This window comes from Ambystoma mexicanum, chromosome 1q, assembly GCF_040938575.1.
Source record: "Ambystoma mexicanum isolate Mex_15411 chromosome 1q, UKY_AmexF1_1, whole genome shotgun sequence".
Taxonomy (NCBI): domain Eukaryota; kingdom Metazoa; phylum Chordata; class Amphibia; order Caudata; family Ambystomatidae; genus Ambystoma; species Ambystoma mexicanum.
In genome coordinates, this window is record NC_090922.1 from 1,531,892,022 (window position 1) to 1,531,913,742 (window position 21,721).

Below are 21,721 nucleotides of genomic sequence, written 5' to 3' on the forward strand. Positions count from 1 at the left end.
GTGACGTCGTCCCGCCAAGACCAACCCCGCGCCAGCAACACCTATAGTTAGTCGACACCACCCAATCCCAATTGACTTGTGCCCCCTATAGTGTTTAGGTGTTGATGACGTTTTTTGTATTAGAAATACGCCTGTCTTTGCTATTGTCAGGCAGAGCGCTCTCGTAGGTTGCAGAGTTCTTTGCATGCCTTATCCTTGGATAAACTCCCACTTACGCTCACCCGCACTCTGTCTTGGTCTTATTCCCACTACGGGAGAGTCCCTTATTGTCTCTCATTGCGGGGAGGATCGTGCTGAATTGGGGGCGCTTCCTTTCAGTGGTGACCCCGATAGCGTGATATCTCCAAACTATTTTTCCTAACTCCTTCTTAAACGACCCCCTTGTGGCACGAGAATCTCCGGTCGAGAAGGGATACGCACGGTGAGCCGTCTCCGGGAGGCCGCCCGCCAACGGCGACCGGCACAATAAGAAGTGCGCACTCAATGAGAAAGGGTACGGGATCCCGATTGGAAAAAAATCCCCTTTGAGTGCCGCTCGCCGGAGCCAGGGGCTGACCGTTGAGTTACCGGTGACGCCGCCTGGACGGACCCAGTTTCGGAGAGTATCGGTTCAAGACGGGCACGTGAGTACCGAGTGCGAGTGATCGTCAAGGGGAAAAGAAAGGGAATTGGGAATAACAGAACGGGGACAGGTAGAGGAGAAGAATATCGGGGGTCTACTACAGACGGGTCTTGAAATTTTCTTTATTCTTTCTTTTGCATATGGCCATTAGGAGTAAGAAATAAGTGACGTGGTAGAAGTGACGGAAACCTAGCTCCGAGAGGGGGTGGAAGGCGGCGCCGCATAGTGCTATCTAGACTAGTACTGGGAATATATGAAGAAGTGAGAAATAAGTTATTGGTGTCTAGCAAAAGGAGACACCGGGAATATTTTTTAGTGATTGTGCTCTCTCTCTCTATTTCTTCTTTTTCCATTTCCACGGGGTAGGGGGCGAAAATGAGAAGGGTATAAAGAAGTTAGAACATCTTAAAAAGCGGGGACTCAGTAGTGGCACGTACAGACGTGAACACAGTAACCTTAGCAGGAAAACAGGGACAGCTGGTTAGGGAGGAAAGGGAGGAGAAAGACAAAGAGTGTGAGTGGAAAGCATTGTGAAGGGTGCGCGCACCGTACGAGTGTGAGAGACGAACGGGTGGCCGCGAGGTGGTGTCAGAGAGTGTGGCCATAACCAGTACTTGATCAATTACAAGTGAGATCACATAAGAGTGCCTGGGAATGGGAAGGAGATGAGATATGGTGAGTGAGAAGAGATTTGTGCAGTGAATAACGGTGGGTGATAATTTTAAGAGGTCCGCTCTTGTCTGTGCCATAAAGGAATACATACGCATATTTACAGCTAATAAAAGGTAACGAAAGCGAACGTGGTAGCGCTAGCGATTTAAAGGATGGGGGCTGAAACTCCCTTGTCACACATTTGCAAGAGCTTGCCGGGATATGCTGAACGCATAAATAAATATCATGATCAATGGTTAACAGAATTGAAAGGGGAGGGGTTGCCCCAGATTTGGCCAGAAGGAGGGTCTTTTGACAAAAGCGTTCTTGATATGGTATGTACATGTATTCGCCTCAAGTATAAGGGAAAACAATGGCAGAACAGGAAGGAGATATTAGATCTTTGGAGATTGTTTGAGGAAGTACCCCCACCCAAAGCTCCAGCTCCAAATATTGATTTACCCTCCACCACAGACAATCCACTAATGATCCCGCGAGAGGAAAAGGAACAGTTAAGTACAGAACAGCCTGCGGAAGTGGTTATGTTGTACCCAATATTACCTAAACCAGCCCCTGCAGCAGGATATAGCGACCCGATTTATGTGCCTCCCCCTTCAACCAGCACGCCACAAAGACCAACTGCACCCCCACCATACGAAAACACCAGAGAGCGCACCCAGGGAGGCACACAGAGAGTGGACATAGAGAAGTTAACGAGTGACTTAGAGTCGAGGCTTACAGTGGCACGAGATGAGCTCTCAAGAATAAAAGACATATGTGAACGCACAGCGTGCGCCCCCACACAATCTGGACGCACGTCTAGAGCGTCGAGCGAAAGTAGACAAATTGAGGAAGGATGGAAAAAGGGGGAAATACTGTTCAGAATTGAGGAAGAACCGACCAGGATAATAGAAGTAGGGACAGCAGAAGGAAGCATTGGTGATGTCTCGCGAGAGAGAGGGATCAGAGAGGATTTGTTATGTGATGTCAGAGGAGGGGGGGATGAGAGTGATAGATTGAGCATGGCAGTAGGAGGAGAAGGCGAGGAGCTAGATGGGGCATGTTCACTGGGGACTATAGAGGATGAATGGATAGGACGACTAAGAAATAGGGTGGGGAAGATGGCGTCATTAGAGTCAGCAGTGACTAAGGAAAAGGAAGCTGCAACGGCAAAAGGGAAATTACAACTACCATTACTCCACAGGGGAGGTGGGAGGCCGAACTATATACCGTGGGCTCAGATGGACAAGGCTAACTTAATGAAATTACTACCACAGCTGTCAGGAGGGGCAAGCAAGTGGATATATGCATTTGAGAAACATACCGCGGGTATACCGCTGGCAGTAGGCGATGTGAAAAGCCTACTAGTGTCCGCAGTAGGGGATCAGGCAGACAGAGTGTGGGCTAAAGCGGGTTTTCCAGCTGTAACTTTGGAGTGTGATCGCCATGATGGGGCTTCTTTTAACACCGTGCGAGCAAGGGTGTGGGACGCACTGCGGGAAACCTTCCCAGATACCCCTGATCTGCAGTCAGTAATGCAATGTACCATGAATGATGGGGAGGACGCTATGGATTACATTCTCCGGGTGCAGGAGATGTGGAGAGCGGAAACGGGTACGCCCTGGCACCAATCCACGTCTCTATTTTACTTCATCATTAAAAGAGGGCTCCCAAAGGAAGTGCAAAAGGCACTAGATAAAATAGCAGGTGTTGAGGCAAAAGGCTGGCCGGAGATCCAAAGCATAATAGTACACCATTGTAAACGGATCAAAGAAAGAGAGAGGGAAGTAGCACAGAAAAGGTTGGCGGACGAGGCGAAGTTGGTGCAATCAAAATTGGTGAAGGTCGCAGCAGCGGTAGCGGGACTCCCACTCATACGGGAGGGAGAGGAAGGAGAGGAGGGGCAAATAGCAATACAAGGAAGAATAGCAGCGAATTGGGCAGGACAAGGGCAACGACAGTGGACAGAGCAGGAGCAGAACGGAGGTCCAACGTGGCAAGAGTGGGCCCCAAGAGGAGGAAGAGGTGGGTACAGGGGGCGAAGAGGAGGACAAGGGTATGGAGGAATGGGAGGAAATGGGTGGCAGGGTCCCAGAGGTCCACAGGGGAGCTGTTGGAATTGTGGGAGATGGGGGCATTACTCAAGGGAATGTAGGAGCAGACAAAACAACGGTTTCCAAGAGATAGAACAGTACGGACACCCCCATCCAGGAAGCCCCTACGGCCTCCCCATGGGACAATACCAGCAACCAGACAATGTAGTACAAAGGAGTAACGCACAACTACACGGACATCAATACCGAACACAAACCAGCCCACAGAATAATGACAATGTGCACTACACGCCTGGTAATACTTTCGCCACAGGAGCTAATGGGGCACCAGCCCCCGCACCTTACAGTGGAGTGTCAGTAGTTTCGGGGAACATTTTCGATCAAGGGGGGGCAATGAGACACCCCGCATAGGACAGCCCACAGAGAGCACTTGCGTGTCCAGTACTGTCTACGACCCACAATGCATCAGAGGAACCATTGATAGGAGCGCAGATAGGAGACAAGCAATTCATATTCATGGTGGATTCGGGAGCGGAGAAATCATGCATTAGAGAGGGCCGGTTCCCGTTATCTAATAGAACGTTAGAGACGCAGGGGTTCTCTGGGGCTGTAATTGAAGTTCCTTACACAGAGGTATTGGATGTGACAGTGGGGGGTAAAACAGTGAAAGCACCCTTACTGTACTATGAAAACTCTCCCATCAACTTACTGGGGAGAGATCTCTTGAGCAAACTAAACATGACCATATCATTCACAGGGAGCGGCATCGTATGTTCAACGCCAGGCATATGCCCCCTCCGTATATTAGCAGTAATACACGGCCACACAATAATAAAAGAGATCAGAGGGGTACCAAGAAATGAGGAGATGTTTGTTGAAGGCATGAGAACATTGGCTCTCATAGTACCAGAACTAAAAAGGGTGGAGTGGAGAATACCAGCAGAATTCCTTTTTCGTCCCATAGCAAGCCCTGACACTGCTCTTGGGGAAGTACTATCATTGGATTTGCATGCAATACATGTATCAGCAAACAGAATATGCGTGATTGGTATTGACATGGAAGGGTGTGAGTGGCGGACAGTATTGTGTACAAATGCAAATATCCCCCTGAGAGAGCTCTCGGACGAGGAGCTATTTTCTGACACTGAGGGAGATGGTGAAGTAGTGATGGAACTGGCAATGCCCTGCGACATCGTAGTTACAGCCAGACAAACTAAAGTTGAACTAATGGCGGTAGTAGGAGCACCGCATACATTTTTTGATGAAGACATGAGTTCAGTACCCGCTAACTTATGGACTAATGGCCCCCACGATGTAGGGTTGCTACATGAAGTTCAGCCTGTGGTGATAAAAGTAAAACAAGGAGCAATACTACCCCGGGTGAAACAATATCCACTGTCGCGAGAAGCAGAAGAAGGGATCAGAGAGACAATAGAAGCACTGCTAGCACAGGGTATAATAGTGCCCTCAAACTCCCCATGCAACACATGCATTTACCCAATCAAAAAAGCGAAGGGGGGTTCATGGAGGATGATACAAGATTTACGCCCATTGAACGATGTGGTAATGAAGGAGTTCCCTTTAGTCCCGAACCCGGCGACAATACTGTGCAACATTCCAAAAATAGCATCACACTTCACAGTAATTGACTTAAAAAATGCATTCTTTTCGATTCCCTTGGCAGAAGAGAGCAGGTACTTGACAGCATTTACATTGGGAGGAAGGAGGTTCGAACACTGCAGACTACCACAAGGATATTGCGAGAGCCCAAGCATATTTAACAGGGTACTACATGAAGATCTGGGGAATTTGTCTGTAGAGAGCACAGTGATTCAGTACGTTGATGATTTATTGGTTTGTGCACAGGCTGAGGAAGAATGCAGACAGGACTCGATAACACTCTTGACATTATTGGCAAATAAGGGGTACAAGGTGGACAAGGGGAAGTTACAATACTGTCTGACGGAGGTCCTATACTTGGGTCAGTTGATATCAAAGGATGGCAAGCGAATTATACCAGACAGGGCACAGGCGATTAGAACAATTGGGGAGCCCAAAACAGTAAAAGAGATGCAGAAATTTCTGGGTATGTGTAACTATTGCCGAGCATGGATATTGGACTATGCGGCGTACACAAGGCCCCTGCTACAGGCACTGAAAGAAGCACAACAAGAACACAAACACATAGAATGGACAGAGGTGATGAACACAGCATTTAACTCACTAAAAGAGCTGATATCAAGCGCTCCAGTACTAGCAAACCCAGATTATGGGCGCGAATTCTTCTTATTTTCACACTGCAAAGGAACATTGATGACAGCAGTACTGACACAGAAAACATCCTTAGGGCACAAACCACTAGCTTACTACAGCGGCACCCTAGACGCAGTAATGCAAGGTCATTTCGCCTGCGAGCAATCCCTAGCTGCAGCCGCGTTCGCAATTGAAAAAAGTGCCACGATAGTAATGGGCTGCCCGGTGATACTGTTTGTGGAACACTCACTTTTTGCAATATTAGAGCGAACAAAGAGCACATTGACAACACAACGCGCCACAGCATATGAGATAATACTGTCCAGCGCTAACATCCATATAGTAAGATGTAAAACAGTGAACCCAGCCACATTCATCACAGAGGCATGCACCATAGAGGACATGCAAAACCACAACTGCGCCACGTACACAGGTGACGAAAGTAAGGATACAGTGATTTTTGAAAATGCCCTGACCGAGGGTGAGGTGTATTTTGTGGACGGGTCAGCATCAATCGACATGGAGACAGGAGAAAAGCATGTGGGTATGGCAGTGGTACGATTAGAGGAAGATGAATATGAGATACTAGTACAACACCGCCTCCCATCGCACTATTCAGCGCAAGCAGCAGAACTAATAGCGCTAATAGAAGCATTGCATGCCGCCAAGGGGTGCGCAGTGACCATATATACAGACTCAGCATACATGACAACAACAGTTCACGGCGGGTTGGCCCGGTGGGGGCGGAGAGGGTTTCGGCGAGCAGACGGAACGCCAGTCCAGCATGCAGAATTATTGAAAGAACTGATTGAGGCCCTGCAAGACCCCACGGCAGTGGCCATCGTAAAATGTCAAGCTCATACCGCAAATACAGATTTTATATCTTTGGGGAACGCGGCAGCAGACGCCGCTGCCAAAGCAGCTTCATATCTACAAAAAGGTGAAATAGGAGAGTACATGTTGCACCACACAGCAAGCCAAGAAGTCCCCACAGGATACAACATGATGTCCACACAGGAGATAATAGAGCTGCAAGAGGGAGCTAGTGCAGAGGAAAAATTGCTGTGGACTAAGAGAGGATGCAGCAAATCACCGACTGATTTATTGTGGCGACAAGAGAGTTCAGGAAAAGTGGTAATGCCAATCACGCTGTTAGAAATAGCATTTCAACAACTACACTTTCCTGCACACAACACAAAGAAACACATAATGGCAGAGATACAAGAAGATTGGTTTACACCTTGCCTCCAGGAACACGTCACAAGGTTAGCTCTAGAATGCACGACATGTCAAATTTACAACTCAGGTATGACATTGCGTACACTAAGGGGTACGATACCAAAACCAAGTGGCCCATTCAGAGAGCTCCACATTGATTATGTAGACATGGGAGAAAGGTGTAACGGGGCTCGATACATGATTGTGGTTGTATGTCCATTTTCGAGGTGGGTGGAGGCAGGCCCTTGTGCCCGCCCTGACGCGAAGGGCGCCGCGAAGTTCCTAGTGCGGGAAGTGTTTCCGCGCTGGGGAATTTGCGACGTTATTCGCTCAGATAACGGGACGCATTTTGTTAATGAACTCTTTAAAGAAGTGACTACATTATTGGGAATAAAGCACAAATTATGTTCGATTTATCATCCTCAAAGTAATGGCGTCGTAGAAAAGATAAACGGCCTGTTAAAAAGCAGATTATCAAAACTTTGTTTTTCCCTTAAAAAGACTTGGATGTACTGCCTGCCTTTGGCCTTGTTTGAACTACGAAACCAGCCAAGTAAGGATCACCATTTGTCCCCGCACGAGATCGTCACGGGAAGAAGAATGCACACAGCGCATTCGCCTCTCCGTGAGCGTTCTGATGCACACAGAAGCGCAGCTATATTGGGGGAGGAGTTCACAGAATACCTGCGAAAATTGACACGGGCAGCGCGCGTAATTTCAAAGCAACTAGCCCCCCCCTCGACAAGAGAGGAGGGGAACGCGACTGAACCAAACGGTTTGCCTGAAAAACCACTACAGCTAATGCCTGGTGACCTTATATATGTTAGAAGTTTTGTGCGGAGGTGGAACGCACCACGCTTCCATGGCCCCTATGAGGTAGTGTTTTGCACGCCTACAGCAGTAAAGGTTAAGGGCCTGCGATATTGGGTGCATTTGACAGATGTACGTAAAGCTTACAGCGCTGCGGAGAGTGAGGTGCAGGATGAGGCACAGGCAACAGCGGACGATGAAGTTGTGCGGAATGAATGATTGGAATTTTGTGTGCTTCATGAGATGAACAGTGAACACAATTAGCGCGCAACAAATGTCCTGGACTAAAACATGTACACATGTATATGTAAATTTTCTTTTTACAATTTTTGAAAGTTTTGCGTGGGGTTCTTTTTTCCCTTCCTGTACTCTTTAAGATGTTTTTTATTATTGTTGTTTTTAAAATGTCATGTTTTTTATTATTTATATATATATATAGTAAGGTACGAATAATATTGACTGAAAGCTACCTTGTCTGTCAACAAACCCCCTTCCTCACCCAACCCTATATTTTATCACCGAAACGTTACAATGTGGAAATGCTTACATGTTTGTATTTAATGAACTTTTGTGTCTCAAACAGGATTTATCATGGCATCGAATGGGCAGCCTGCAACTAATAGATATGTTAGATTTAGAGAAATGTTAGTGGCTAGATTAACATATTCATTTGAATGTGGTTTATCAATGTGTGCTATCGTGTTCTTCATCTCAATGTTTTGTCTGGTGTTACACTGGATTATAGCGTTCATCTCTACCGAGATGAACGAGGGGGGAGGGGGGAACAACACCACCCTTGCTCCTGGAACGAAAACAATTCCGACTGTAGGTATCAAAGAAGGTGATTTCTTGATCTGGGATGGATCACACTTTGTGTGGGGATACTATACTACACCACCCACTGCTGTCCTCTCACAATGGAGAACCAAAAATGTAGATAATGACACAATGTCCCAACCTGGAACATACAACAACCACACGATCCCTCCCGCCCCAATTTCAAACAACGATCTCTTGTTTATTAATGAGGATGGAAAAGTGATTATGATGACAGAACACAAGTCCCTATATGAAGAATTAGAAAAGGGGGGTGGGAGGGAGGAAGGGGGGCCTGGTTCTTCACCTCCTATAACGAGAAGGTACAGAAGAAGGGAGAAAAGTAGGCGGAGAAGAGAGACTGGTGGAAAAGGGTATGATGAGTATTATGGGCTAGGGTTAGACAAAATGGAAGACCCACGACACCCTCACCAAGCAAATAAATGGTATGCAGATATGAGCACAACAGCTAAACAAACAACCAATGAGAGCTGTTATGTCTGCTCACTTATCCCCCATGCATCAGGCACACCTAAAGTATTGTTGCCACGAGAATTGCCCATTGTGGATGCCCAATGTCTCCTTCATCTCACGCTGTGTAGAATAAAGAACACTTTCCAAGCACACGATGTCTCTTTCAGAATGGTACAGAACAACAAAACGTGCTATTCGCAAGCGTCTGGAGTGATCTGCCTTAAAGAACCTTTCTTTGCAATACAAGGGACACTGTTTTCCGAAAGCAAATGGAAAGACGAAGAAGTGCTGTGCAAGGCAGAAGCACTGAAGGGTGTTCAACCGGAAAAGTTGCGGTGGATGGAAAGAACGTGCTTGCCAATATGGAAAGAACACATCCCTAAATTAACATGGGTAACAGCGATGGAAAAACCCTTTAAGCTACAAAGTGAAATACAAAACGAACTATGTTTCAAGGGAGAAGGAAAAATGGCAATAGGAACGAACAAGAACTGTAACAAAACTCTCACCATCCCAGATATGAAAAAAGGAACAGCAGCACTAATGGACACCTACTGGGTATGCGGGAACAAGGCGTACCTGCACCTTCCCCAATCATGGAGTGGTAGCTGCTCAATGGCCACTTTGCATTCAACACTAATGGTGATTCCCGAAAGCCATATTGACAGAAGTAACACGATGAACGAAGGCTTGAACCAGAATGCAGCGTCTCCAACTACACAAGCGCACCTTTATGTCCTGTCCTCCGGAGGGAAAGGAGAAGAGCTCTCAAGGAACAAGCGAGCCTCGAACTACATATCACAAGCATCATCTGATTTATTGGCACAGATCCCAGACAAGTATCGCCTGTTCAGCTCCGTGGAAACATTCTTTGCTTCACTAGTATCAAGTGTCCAAGCAAGAGCAAATGCAAAATGGCTCCAGATCACACGGTGGGAACTGATCCAGTTGGCCAATGACACTGAAGAAGGGTTTAACATAATAAAGGTGGAACTACGAGCTCTGCGATTAATGACCATGCAAAACAGGTATGTTCTAGACCTGTTAACAGCAATCGATGGAGGTGTTTGCCGAAAAATAGGAAGTGCATGCTGCACGTTCGTACCTTCCGAAGACGCAGAAAATGGGTCCCTGTCCCACGTTATTGAAGCAGTACATAACCTGGGCGAGAAGATGAAAATGGAAGGTGGAGCTGAGGATAGCTCGTGGTTCGACAATATCTTCTCTTGGGTTCCCTCATGGCTTGGAGTGACAATGAAGTTCCTGATACCAATAGTGGTGATCATCCTTGTGATGTTCTGCCTGTGCCAGGTGGGCCTCCGATGTTGTGCTAATGCAGTCCCTAACGGTGCAATGATGATGGTGACAATGGGCAACTCCGGTGGTACAATTAAAGCAACACAAGAAGTACATGTGCAGACAGGAACAGACAACACCCCCAGGTACCAGTTAGTGCCTATGTGCCGTGACAAGTACATAGTAGATAAGCTATGGCACACCACGATTAAAGAACCACGAGACGTAGAACTGGAATGGTATGAGGAGGTCTGGGTAGATCTGGAAGAGACCGGCGACTGTATATATTTGACATGTACACCAGACGAGTATGCTAGGAGAGGTGAGAGCTTAAGGGGGGTGTGCAGAGCATGGATGCCTATAAAAGGAACCCCTGCATGGGATGGTGCAGTGTTAGAAGAACAAGAATGTAGAAGATTAGAAGAGCTAAAGAAATTCGTTACTTTAAGTAACGAAAGGGGGGAAATGTAGGGGAGGAATGGCCACGAGGCCCTCCTCACCTACAGCTCCCTCCCCAGGTGAGGACCATGGCTCGGTGGGAGCACCCTCATGCCACCCGGGCCCAGGTGGAGGGGGGTTCACCCGCCGACGACATTGCCCACACGCACCCTGTCTTTGCATTTACCGAAACTTAAGTTAGGCCTAGACGCCATCTTGCACAGCAAACATGGTGTGAGTTCAGCACACTGTAACGAGGCCCCCACCTTTGGAGGGCCTTTCATGCATCTCTGCCGCCTCAGCAGCCCTGGCAGATCCGCTGCGAGCGCGTTCCCATGAGAAAGTCGGAGATGAGCTAAACCCGAGATGCCAACACGGCAACATTATATTAGTAACAATGTGATATTGCACCCCGTATGACCCGGACCGCAAGGCCGGGGCAACGGGGAAAAAAGCTGAAGCATCACTATCTGAAGAAGGTAGAAAATAGTTCAAGTATTGGTATTAATGAACTACCTCTGTTTAAAATGTGAACGAACCATAAAAATGTAACGTTATATGATATCCCTCCAGGTCTGGACTAATGCTGCTATAACCACGGAGAAAGATGTTGACCAAACGTGTAACCTCTATTTGTAAAAGTGTTTTTCAATAGTATGTAGAAACTTGAACTCATATATGTTTTGAATCACCCAAAGCGGCGAGCATCAATCTCTGTAGGCCATAACCTAGATATCCCTCGTATAACGTCTAATGTACATACAATACGCACACAATGTAGTGAACATAATGTTAGGTAATGAAAAGGTACTGGAACCGACTGTATTAAAGAAATGTGTAACGAAAATGAAATATATATATATATATATGTGTGTCTGAATAACGTTAAAATAAGGCAGAACAGTATAAAACTTCTGCATTCACTGATCAGCAACGCACGAGGAAAATACCTTTGTGAGTATATGCAAGGTCATTCCCTCTCCCACCCCACCAAGCCTGCCAGATAAAAAAGCTAAGACTTGTGCTGCGCTCCCTCACCTCCCCCAACCAAGCTGGCGTTACTTCAGAGAGTCAGAGGCCCCGGCGCCGCAACCAAGGCCACAGCCCGCCACCTGTGTTATTTACAGCACGGTAATAAACCCACGGATGAACCCACTGATCTACCAGCACCCTCTCATAAATCCCCACGAACCCCCCCAAGAATCCTGACCCCGTGTAAGGACGACCCCCATCATTGGGACAAGACACAGAGACCCATCTATATAATAACTTCTAACGCAGCAGACAGACATGTATCACTCGGCCCAGGTCCCAGAGCCCCGTCCCGTGACCTAAAATACCGGTCAATAAGACACAGGTAAATCTCACCCCAACCGACAACCACCAGACCTCTCACGAGGTGCATTCCTCATGTGTTGTGTTTATTTTATAAGATAAGCTGGTGAAGCGATTTATTAATGAACGTAAATGTCATTTTCTGAATAACTGTAGTGTGCATGGCCTAGGGCAAATGAGACAGGAAAGGTATTCGTTATTGTCACAGGCTGCCCCAGCACATCAACACCGCATGGATGACCTCAAGCCGGCCTGCCAGGCCCAACCCAACCCACGAGGCTGACCAGTGACGTCGTCCCGCCAAGACCAACCCCGCGCCAGCAACACCTATAGTTAGTCGACACCACCCAATCCCAATTGACTTGTGCCCCCTATAGTGTTTAGGTGTTGATGACGTTTTTTGTATTAGAAATACGCCTGTCTTTGCTATTGTCAGGCAGAGCGCTCTCGTAGGTTGCAGAGTTCTTTGCATGCCTTATCCTTGGATAAACTCCCACTTACGCTCACCCGCACTCTGTCTTGGTCTTATTCCCACTACGGGAGAGTCCCTTATTGTCTCTCATTGCGGGGAGGATCGTGCTGAATTGGGGGCGCTTCCTTTCACAGTCTGGCAGAATAAATTAGAGAAGAGATTTGGACAAAGGGATTCCAGCAGAGAGGAGGCACTTGACTTGGCCAAGAAAATGGAACACATGGTTGGGGATGGGGGGGGTGTGAGGTGGGGGGGGGGGTGGCGATCTGTTAAAGTTGGTGCAGGAACAGATAGCAAAGACAAGGGGACAACTGTCTGCGAGAAAGTCCATTTGGACACAAGGAGGTCCCACTGAGGGAAGCACTTCAGCTTTCAAGAGATGCTTTAGGTGTTGTACCACCTTCTCATTTGTCAAATCCCCAAAGTGCCCAGGGATCAAGTAGAGTGCCAGAGGTGTAGTAAGAAGGGGCACTTGCTGTGACCATTTCTAGCACTGAAAGGTCAGAGTGGTACCACCCCTCCCACCCCCGAATAGGACTAAACGGATGATATGTAGGATGGAGTTGTATCCAAGCCAAGGAATGGCGAGTGGCCCCATGCAATAACGTTGTGAACAGGACTGAAGTTCCCTTGCTAGTAGATACTGGTGAGAATGGAGTGTGGATGGAGAAGTTTAATGGGGTGCAGCTAAATCACCCCATGTGAGCGAATGCCTATGGGGAGTTCATATTGAGATATTCGAGTGTTTGAGGCTCACCTGGGATGTAAGGGAGGGCGGGGACTGTAGCCCATGCCTGTCTCAGAGAAGGAAGGGGAGCTTTTAGGTTGGCATAAACCAAGTGAAATGGTTAACTCCTTGTGGTGGTGTGGGTGATGACTTTAACACTGATCGTGGTGTTTACCGGGAAGATCAAGGATATCGCCTCACCGCAAGATATGGGCAAAAAAAGGATGCTTTGCCAATTGTCGCGCAGGTCCAATATTAAATATTCCCATTTCCTGAAGTGAAAAAGTGAGATCTGTGAGGTGCTGAAGGGTGGTGTGATTGGGGAAGTAGAAGCTTCAGGGTGGGTTTCCCTGGTGGTTGTGGATAAAAAAAAAAGCAATAGCGAGGTGGCATTGTTGATCTCTGGGGCACAATGGAGAGGTGGTGGTATATGCATTCTCCCCTTACAAACGTGGGAGAATTGTAGTGGGCAAATGTGTCCAGCACATTTGACTTGGCCTCAGTGTAAAATCAAGTTGAACTTCATCCAAACTCCACCACGTTACTCGCATTTCAGGGCACTCTAAGATTTGGGAGAATGTATTTAATGCTGCAGCTGCAGCTTCCTTCCAGAGGGTGATGCATAGTCTGAAAGAAATTAAGGGGGTCGTTTATTGTCAAGATGATGCCTTAATCACAGGGAATGAAGCGGCGCATGATCTGAGGTTAGAGTATTCAAAGTATTGACACAAGCCGGCCTCACCCATAGGAAGGAGAAGTGTTGCTTCAGGGTTCGATCCAGTGACTGTTTGGGTCACAATTCAGTGAATGTGGGTTAATTTCCCTTAAAGATGAGCATGGAGTTATGTCATTCCATGTAGTTTGTGGAGTAGTATTTGAGGTTCTGGTGCAATGCCATTAGAGAATTGGGCAAAATGTTGTGGGTTGGAGTCGAACACGGTTTGCCAACAAGAATTTGGAGACTTATGGAAGCCCTTGCAAATGCCCTGGCATTGACGGAATTTTGACACATGCGACTTGTGTGATGTACGCGAGCGATTATGGGTTGGGAGCGGATCTTTTGCAGAAACCAAATGGGGCTGAGAGCATGAAGGCTTTTTCTTTTGAAAGGGGCAGAAGTTGCATATGCCATGATTCCGAAGGAAGCCTTTTGTGGTGTGGGCAGTAAAGTTTTAAAACGTTTCTGTAGGGTAGGCCTTTTATGGTGTATACAGATCAAAAGCCACCTGTGGGCATACTTCTGAAAAAAAGGGCTGGCGGCAGTCTCCAGGAGAACAATGAGATGGCTACGTTCAGCCAGGGACGTGAGTGCTGAGAAACAATGTTATTGTCAAGGGGGAGTTGTGTGGTTCCAGCTGAACAGGATGATTGTGAATGTGATAGGGTTGAGGAACACGATTGTGTGAACCATCACGGAGCATGAGTGAGCAGAGGCCATGGAGAAGGGCTGAGTACCTGTTGGGCAAGAACTGATGTAGTAACCTTGTGGGAGACGACACAACCCTTGTCCTCTTGGTATTAGGTAACCCACCTTTTGGTATAGGCCTGTACTACACAAGTTGGTAGAGTGAGTGAGCAGCCAGACTTATCTCAAGAGGGGTAAATGTGACCTGTAGAGCTTTAGCAATGAAATCCACAAATACAAGCAGCCAAATAACACTTCTATTCAAGGTTTCTTTTGTTAAAATAATTATTTATTAGTAGTTTTTAAATCAGCATTCTATAAAAAGGGCAATATAGGTAACGATCAAATATACTTTAAAATATGTGTTCACAATTATCACAAAGCTAGTACTCTGCTTCGGGCACACTTCCTATACCCTGAGATGACTTCACTAACTAAGACGGTAATGGCATTTATATATCACTTTTACACTTTGTAAATTCTGAGGTTTGTAGAAAGGAAAGGTTAATGGAAGGGAACGGTTAAACGGGTTCTTGGAGCATGTGAATGCATTTAATGCTTCCAGTGAAGTCTAGATAAAAACCTTTCCCAGCAACATTGGTTAGAAACCAATGCATCACCTATGAGGGACAGTAAGAATCAGATTCAAATTAAATAGAATAGTCAGCAGGAAACCAGGACATCCAAGTCAATTGGAGCAAAGTCTATGGAGCTGAGGCCCTTCTTAGAAAGTAAAAGTCTTGCACAAAGTTAGGCATTTTGAAGAAATCACTGTAGGGTCACAAGCTGTTACACTTGTGAAAGTTAGAGCTGAGATCCACTCTAGAAAAGCAGCTATTGCAAGTCTGAACTGAGAAGAGCAAGCTACAGACACTTGAGGTAAGTACCCCAAGTCAGAACAGTACCTTTGTTTGGAAGAAGAGGGTACAGATGGCTTCTGTCTGGTTGCATTGATGCAGATCCTGTGTTCCCGGGCCTCAGTGGTGGGGACAAGGGAGGACGCCCAGGGACTTCGGCGGCAGCTACATGCGCTCTTCGGATCAGCAGCACTTCGCAGTTTCAGCACTCGGTAAACCGCAGATCTTGGATACTATTGGGCTTCCTACACTCCGAGTCCTGCACTCTGGTGAGGGGACTAGAGCTCTGATTGTCCTGCTTCTGGAGGGTCTTGGGGAGACTCATGGAGGTTCTGGCTGCATCACAGACGTTTCACTTGGCTATGGATATCTCAAGCCCTTGCACTCAGTTCCTGCAGCAGCAAAGAAGTACAGCCAGTTGGGGCAAGATAGTCCCATGGAGTTTGTCTCGGGGTTAGTTGGTCCCACTAACCCAAGGGAAGAAGTCTTCCCTTCCATAGCTTCTTGTCGATTAGAAAAAGGAGTTTCAGCACAGAAGCAGGGCTTAACTGAGCAGTTCAATAGTGCACGAGGATGAAGCTTCGTTCAGTTTCTTCGTCAGGTTGTCCTTCCCAGTGGTCGACTCTTGTCTTCAGTCCCAAAACCCTCTTTTTAAGCGGTTTCTCATTCATGCACAGCCTAGTTGTCACTCGCACAGCAGGGTGACTGTTCTGCAAGGACAGCCAGGGTGACTGTTCTGCAAGGACAGCCAGCCATTCGGGACTGGGTGCATTCATGCATTCCTAAAGACAAAGGACAGGGGAGTTTTGGGTACTTACCTCACTTCCTGCTCTTCCAGACACACTGGAGCCAGAGGTGGGTTTCAGTCAGTACTGAAGCCCGCCAAAGGAAAAAACAAACCAAGGAGTCAAACCTGGTTTGGCGCGTAGCGTAAAACCCAAGAAAGACCTCAAACAGAAAATGGTGAAAAAAGATGGGCCATTTTGACACAATGGTCACCCATGGGTGCTGTACTGCAGCTGAGGATTCAGCCTGCGGTAGAACAAGTACAAGTTAAGAAAATTAAACCACTGTCAACAGCCCTTTAAAGAAGGGAGGGTAACATTAAAAATGTTACATGAGTAGGTGGGGCTACTAAGTAACTAGGATGTACAGAAGCATGTGAGGAGTAGTGTGTGCTGTGAGTGACCGTGTCTGTGAGGGAGCCTGGGCAGGTGCCAAAATGCAATCATAGGTTTTGGGTACTACAGTGCATCAGCGTCTGGGTGGATGCTGTGGAGTTGAAGGATGGCCTGGAATGGAACAAGGGAAGGTTGGCTTGAGCTGAAGGTAATGGCCCTGTAATAGGAGCTCAACCACTTGCCTCCGTGCCGTGCACCCACACCTGCAAATGCACTACCTCCCGGAGAAGGAGGTGTTCTATTGTTAATAGTTTGTGCCGTGCCATACAACTGTGACCCCCTAGTGGGGATGGATTTGAACATGGAACTTGGAGTGCAGAATGCTGAGACCCCCGCCACACCCTAATCATTATGTGATGGGTTGTAACACCCAGTTACGAGCAAGAACTACAGTCCAGATATTTCTCTCCTGATTCCTATTATTTTTTTTTTGTCTGTGGAGGAGCTCTTCCTGCCAGGGGTGTGCTTTCTCTGTCGTCTTTGGTCCTTGATTTAAGTTACGACCGGCCGTGAAGTCTACCAATCACTGTTCCTGTTCTTCTACAGAGTTGTGCGCAGGAGGGACGAGCCATTCGGGGGCATCCAGCTGATTATTTGTGGGGACTTCCTTCAGTTGCCGCCGGTCACCAAAGCATCTGAACAAACCAAGTTCTGCTTTCAAGTAAGAGTAGTCGATGGGCCTGCACGCTGAATTCCCAAGCCCTTGCACGCTGAATTCCCAAGCCCTTGCACGTGCATGTTGCATGGGGTGTTCATCTTTTGTGGCCTCTTGGCTCTTGTGCTGGGTGTGATCTTGAAATAACTGGTTGTGAGGATAACCACACCAGCTAGGTTATTATCTATTGCAAGTTGTTTGAGAATTGTCCCTTTACCATTCCAGAAGAACGAGTAGTTGGTGCACGGTATGCCAATATTTAACATCCCTGGCACCCTTTAATACTTACTCTTTCTGTGCCAAATGCAGTTGAATCCAATTGGTCCTTTGTCAAGGCTGCCTTTTTTTTCAGTGTAAAGGGGCACATCTCCATGTTAACATCTTTGCCAGCACACATTACGTTCTGTAAACTGTATGTTACCTGGTTTCTCTGGGAGAGTGATAGTCTGCATGCAGTGTGTTTGCATTCAGGTCCTCTGAATTTGTTTTGGTTTTCCGTTTCCACAGGCAAAGAGCTGGCAGAAATGCATCCATCTGAACATGGAGCTGACGGAGGTCCGGAGGCAAACTGACAAAACCTTCATCTCCCTTCTGCAGGCGGTCCGTCTGGGCAGGTGGGTGTGACTGAGTGACATACTGTGCTCTGGGCCATAGGCGGCTTATCACCCCCCCTCCTCCCTCCCCCCCTCCCTCTCCCTTGGGCGAGATGCCTCGGTCATCTAGAGCTCACCTTGTAGTAGAGATGCAGACCTGGAAGTGCCCTTTTTACCCCAGTTCAAAGGTCCTGGTCTGGTGATTCCCACATCCATTCTGACATACTGTTGGCTGAGATCATCACCAAAAACTGAACGGCGTCTCTGCCATTGACAGCCAGGTGGCGATTTGGCAGCTCATCGAATGTGACCATCTCTGTGCCACCCAATGGTTCAAAAAAATGCGCTGCTGTGGTTACAGTTACTCTAACAGTTAACATGTGCCTGAAGCTTTGTATATGCTTTCCTGCTACTAAAGCGTGCATGTGAAGGGATGACCACTAGCAAATGATTTGCTTTATGTTTGGGGCGGTGGGTGGGTGGGTGGGTGGGGGGGGTGGATATCCATTTCTGGCTGCAATATTTGAGGGTCTTTCCCCTTTAGCCCTTTAAAGTTGAAGATCCTCGCAGAAGCGAGTTTTGTTGTTGTCCACCAAATTTAGGGAACCTTCATAATCCTTTCTCCATAAATTCTTTTGTTTCTTGGTGGGTGCCTCTTATTTGGTGGCCCCTGTCTGGCTTCATCGAAGTTGCTCAGTGTTCTTCATGAGATGCAAGTTCATTCGTTTGATGAGAACATGTGGCATTCTCAGGTCGACAGGCCTGGGGCTGCAACTGGCCAATCTCTGGGTATATTCATTCTGCTGCCTGCTTCCCACTGGCTCAGTGTTGCGACACAAGGTTTGCAGGTACTGTTCTGTGGCTTTCTTATTTGTTCTCTGTGGTGAATCATTGCTTGGATTGGACCCATCACTTTGTATTGCCCCTGATGCGCCTCCTCACACTCTGCTTGGATGAATGAAATGTGTTGCTCTGATCCGTGGAGTAAGGCCATGCCCACTGCCCGTGTCCCCAGTGTAAAGTTTGCTTCTGCAGATTTTCTCATTCTAATGCCTGCCTCTTGCTCCTAGGTGCACCACTGAAGTGACGGATCAGCTCACACGAACTGTTGTCAACCGTATAGAGCGTGATGGCATCTTGGCCACGCGGCTCTGCACCCACAAGGATGACGTGGAGCTGACCAATGAAAGCCGGTTAGAACAGCTGTCGGGTAGGTGTTGGAGTGAGAACAGTGGTATCGTTTTCACTGTTGTCACCAACTCTGCATAGTAGATTTGTATTTTGTTTATTTTTCATTATTTCCTACAGCAGGTCCTAATGTTGCCAAAAAGTGTCAGTGGTTTGGAATAAGGGACACTATGGAAAGGCAGGGGGGAGGAAATGGAGGCCATGGGGTGTGCAAGGTGAGGATAGCCGGGGTGTGGGTACAGGCATACTACGTTTGTCTTTCTACTCAAACTAGAATCGGGCCTTGTTAGTGAAAATATTCAATCTTTGCGGGGGGCGGTTTCGACCATTCGCATGGCGGGTGTGCACTCGCCTGGACTTGATATTTTATTAAGAAATTGAATGATGGGAGATCAACCTTGGAAAATGTGTGGGGCCAATCCACACACATTTTCATGTGCTCACTGTACAACAAACACATGGTCACGTGTACTCTAGGTGGACACAGCCTACAGGTGCAGTCTCCTGTCATGTTCAGTCGGAATGTGATGGCCAGGAGTACATGATGGCAGCAGCACCTTCCTCCTGCCATGGCCAGCCCAATAAAATATGAAAGGCTCCATGGATCCACCCTATCCTTTGTCTGCCTGCTGGTGGCAGCACATACTGAGTTAATCAGTATTCAAATACATTCTTACACTCAAGGTTTCTTGGTAAAACGCTTAATTTATCGCAGTCAGTTATAAAACATTCACTAGAAGGCAATCTATAGCACACAAAAATATACTTCAATACTTCACACTATCAGTTTGAGGCATTTAAACTACTTTGAAGGAGGAGCAAAATGGCATTCAGAGTGTTTGAAGTAGGTGCAAAAAAGGCATAAGTCAATAAAAAGATTAGTTGCTCTTAAACAGTGCAAATAGTTCACCAGAGTCAATTCCATTCAATGCAATAGGTTAGGCCAAAGTCAATGGGCTAAAGTATTGTATAGGATAAAGCAGTTCTGGTAGTTAAATGGAAAAGTCTTTGCCAAAGTTCTCAGAAGTAGTTCGTAAAAGAAAGGTTCAGATGTTGGGTCACAAGCTGACTAGGCCTCCAAGTTGCCAAGTTTCAAGCATTTTTGCAGTGAGAGGTAAGTTCTCTCAGTCGGGTTGTCACAGTACCTTACGATGAAAAAGATGCAGCTGAAGACGTCTGTTCTTGCATATCTCGCTGTTCCTGGGCCTCTGTCGTGGGGACATGAGGGAGGACACCGGGGGACTCCTTCACTGGGACTGGTCAAAAAGCTGGCAAATGTCAAATCTTCAATTCCGGTAGCTGTAGTCAAGCACACAAACTGGTGTCCCTCTGCATGTTTATTTGGTTTCCTGCAGCACTCTACAACCAGCTCCAAGAATGGTATCTAGGTGGCTTAGTGTCCAGTTGATTGGTCCCAACAACTCAAAGGGAGAAGTCGTCCTTGCAGGGCTTCTCTGTCGATTAACTTGGCGATTCGGACCTGCAGCAGGGCTTCACCAGGCAAACAAACAGTCCAGGAGTTGCAGCGCCGTCCTCTTCCAGCTTGTCTTCAGTTGTTTCGTTCAAGTGGTCAACTCTGCCTTCCAAGCCAAGAGACTCGCCTTTTATCCAGTTTTCATTTCAGCCTAGCTGCCACTCACCCAGCAGGGTGGCTGTCCTTGCCGGACAGTCAGCCAATCATGCCAGAGTGCATTTGGGTCTCCTAGGAGACTAAGCACAGGGAGTTTTGGGCACCTGCCCACCTCGGACACCAGGGCCCCAGAGGCGGTGTTCAGTCCTGAAGCCCGCCAAAGGCGTAGGAACAAAGGGGCCTAATCTGGTTTGGCGCACAGAGATAAACTTTAGAAGGACCTTTCCAAAAGGAAATGGTGAAAAAAAGCAGACCGGGACCTGTTTAAACAAAGGGGGCTCAGACGCCATCTTGAAAAACATGGCTCCTGCGATTGAACACTACCAGTGTTTGCGGTCAGGAAAAATCATGGTAGTTTGTTGTAAAACCACTGCCACCAGCTATTTTGAGAGGAAAGGGTAGCATTTGACTGCTACATGTGTTTCTAGACACAGGGGATACTAAGGAACCCTTCCAGCACTCCATTGTAAGATAGTGTGTGCTGGGTCTAGGAATTTGGAAAGACTAGTAAAGTCAATTGCACCTTACTTTCTCTGGGAAACAGTAGCTTATCCCGGAGAAGGTTTTTAAACCCTGGGACAGCATAAAGGGCTTCCCTGTGTCACTGCAGGTGCTGTGATGCAAATGAAAAGATGATGCCTATGGAGTTGTCTAAAACTCCATAATCAAAGAACACAAGAGTAGAACATCTATCAAAATACATGAGTGGGGGGGGAGGGAGGAGCGGGGAAAGCTCACACTCCTCTCCAGGTAAAAAAAATCAAGTCCTCAAAATCCAGCAAAGTTGCTGGGGGTCTCTAAGGCGAAGGGAATTAGCACATTTATGAGAATTCTCCTTAACACTATATGAGTCACTGCTCCGCAGGTAATCCCGTATTTGTTGTCGTTGGCCAAGGCCGGACTGACCCATGCTTCCATCAAAGTCCATCTGGCGGCTATCTCCCGTTACACCAGATCTCGTGGATGATCATCCTTATGGTCGCAATCGATTGGTCAAGGAGTTTGTCTATTTTGCTCGTTCCCGGCGGTGAAGGCACCGGCCCCGG

The 21,721-nt window shown here is 47.3% G+C and overlaps 1 protein-coding gene across 1 annotated transcript in view; it reads left to right on the forward strand.

Annotated features, from left to right (window-relative positions):
• Positions 1-21,721, forward strand: part of PIF1 (PIF1 5'-to-3' DNA helicase) — a 71,180-nt gene that overhangs the window by 19,243 nt on the left and 30,216 nt on the right. Inside the window, exons 6-8 of the mRNA XM_069642461.1 lie at positions 17,156-17,270; positions 17,772-17,878; positions 18,928-19,067. Of these exons, the coding sequence (XP_069498562.1) occupies positions 17,156-17,270; positions 17,772-17,878; positions 18,928-19,067 (362 nt within the window). The remainder of the gene's footprint in view (positions 1-17,155; positions 17,271-17,771; positions 17,879-18,927; positions 19,068-21,721) is intronic.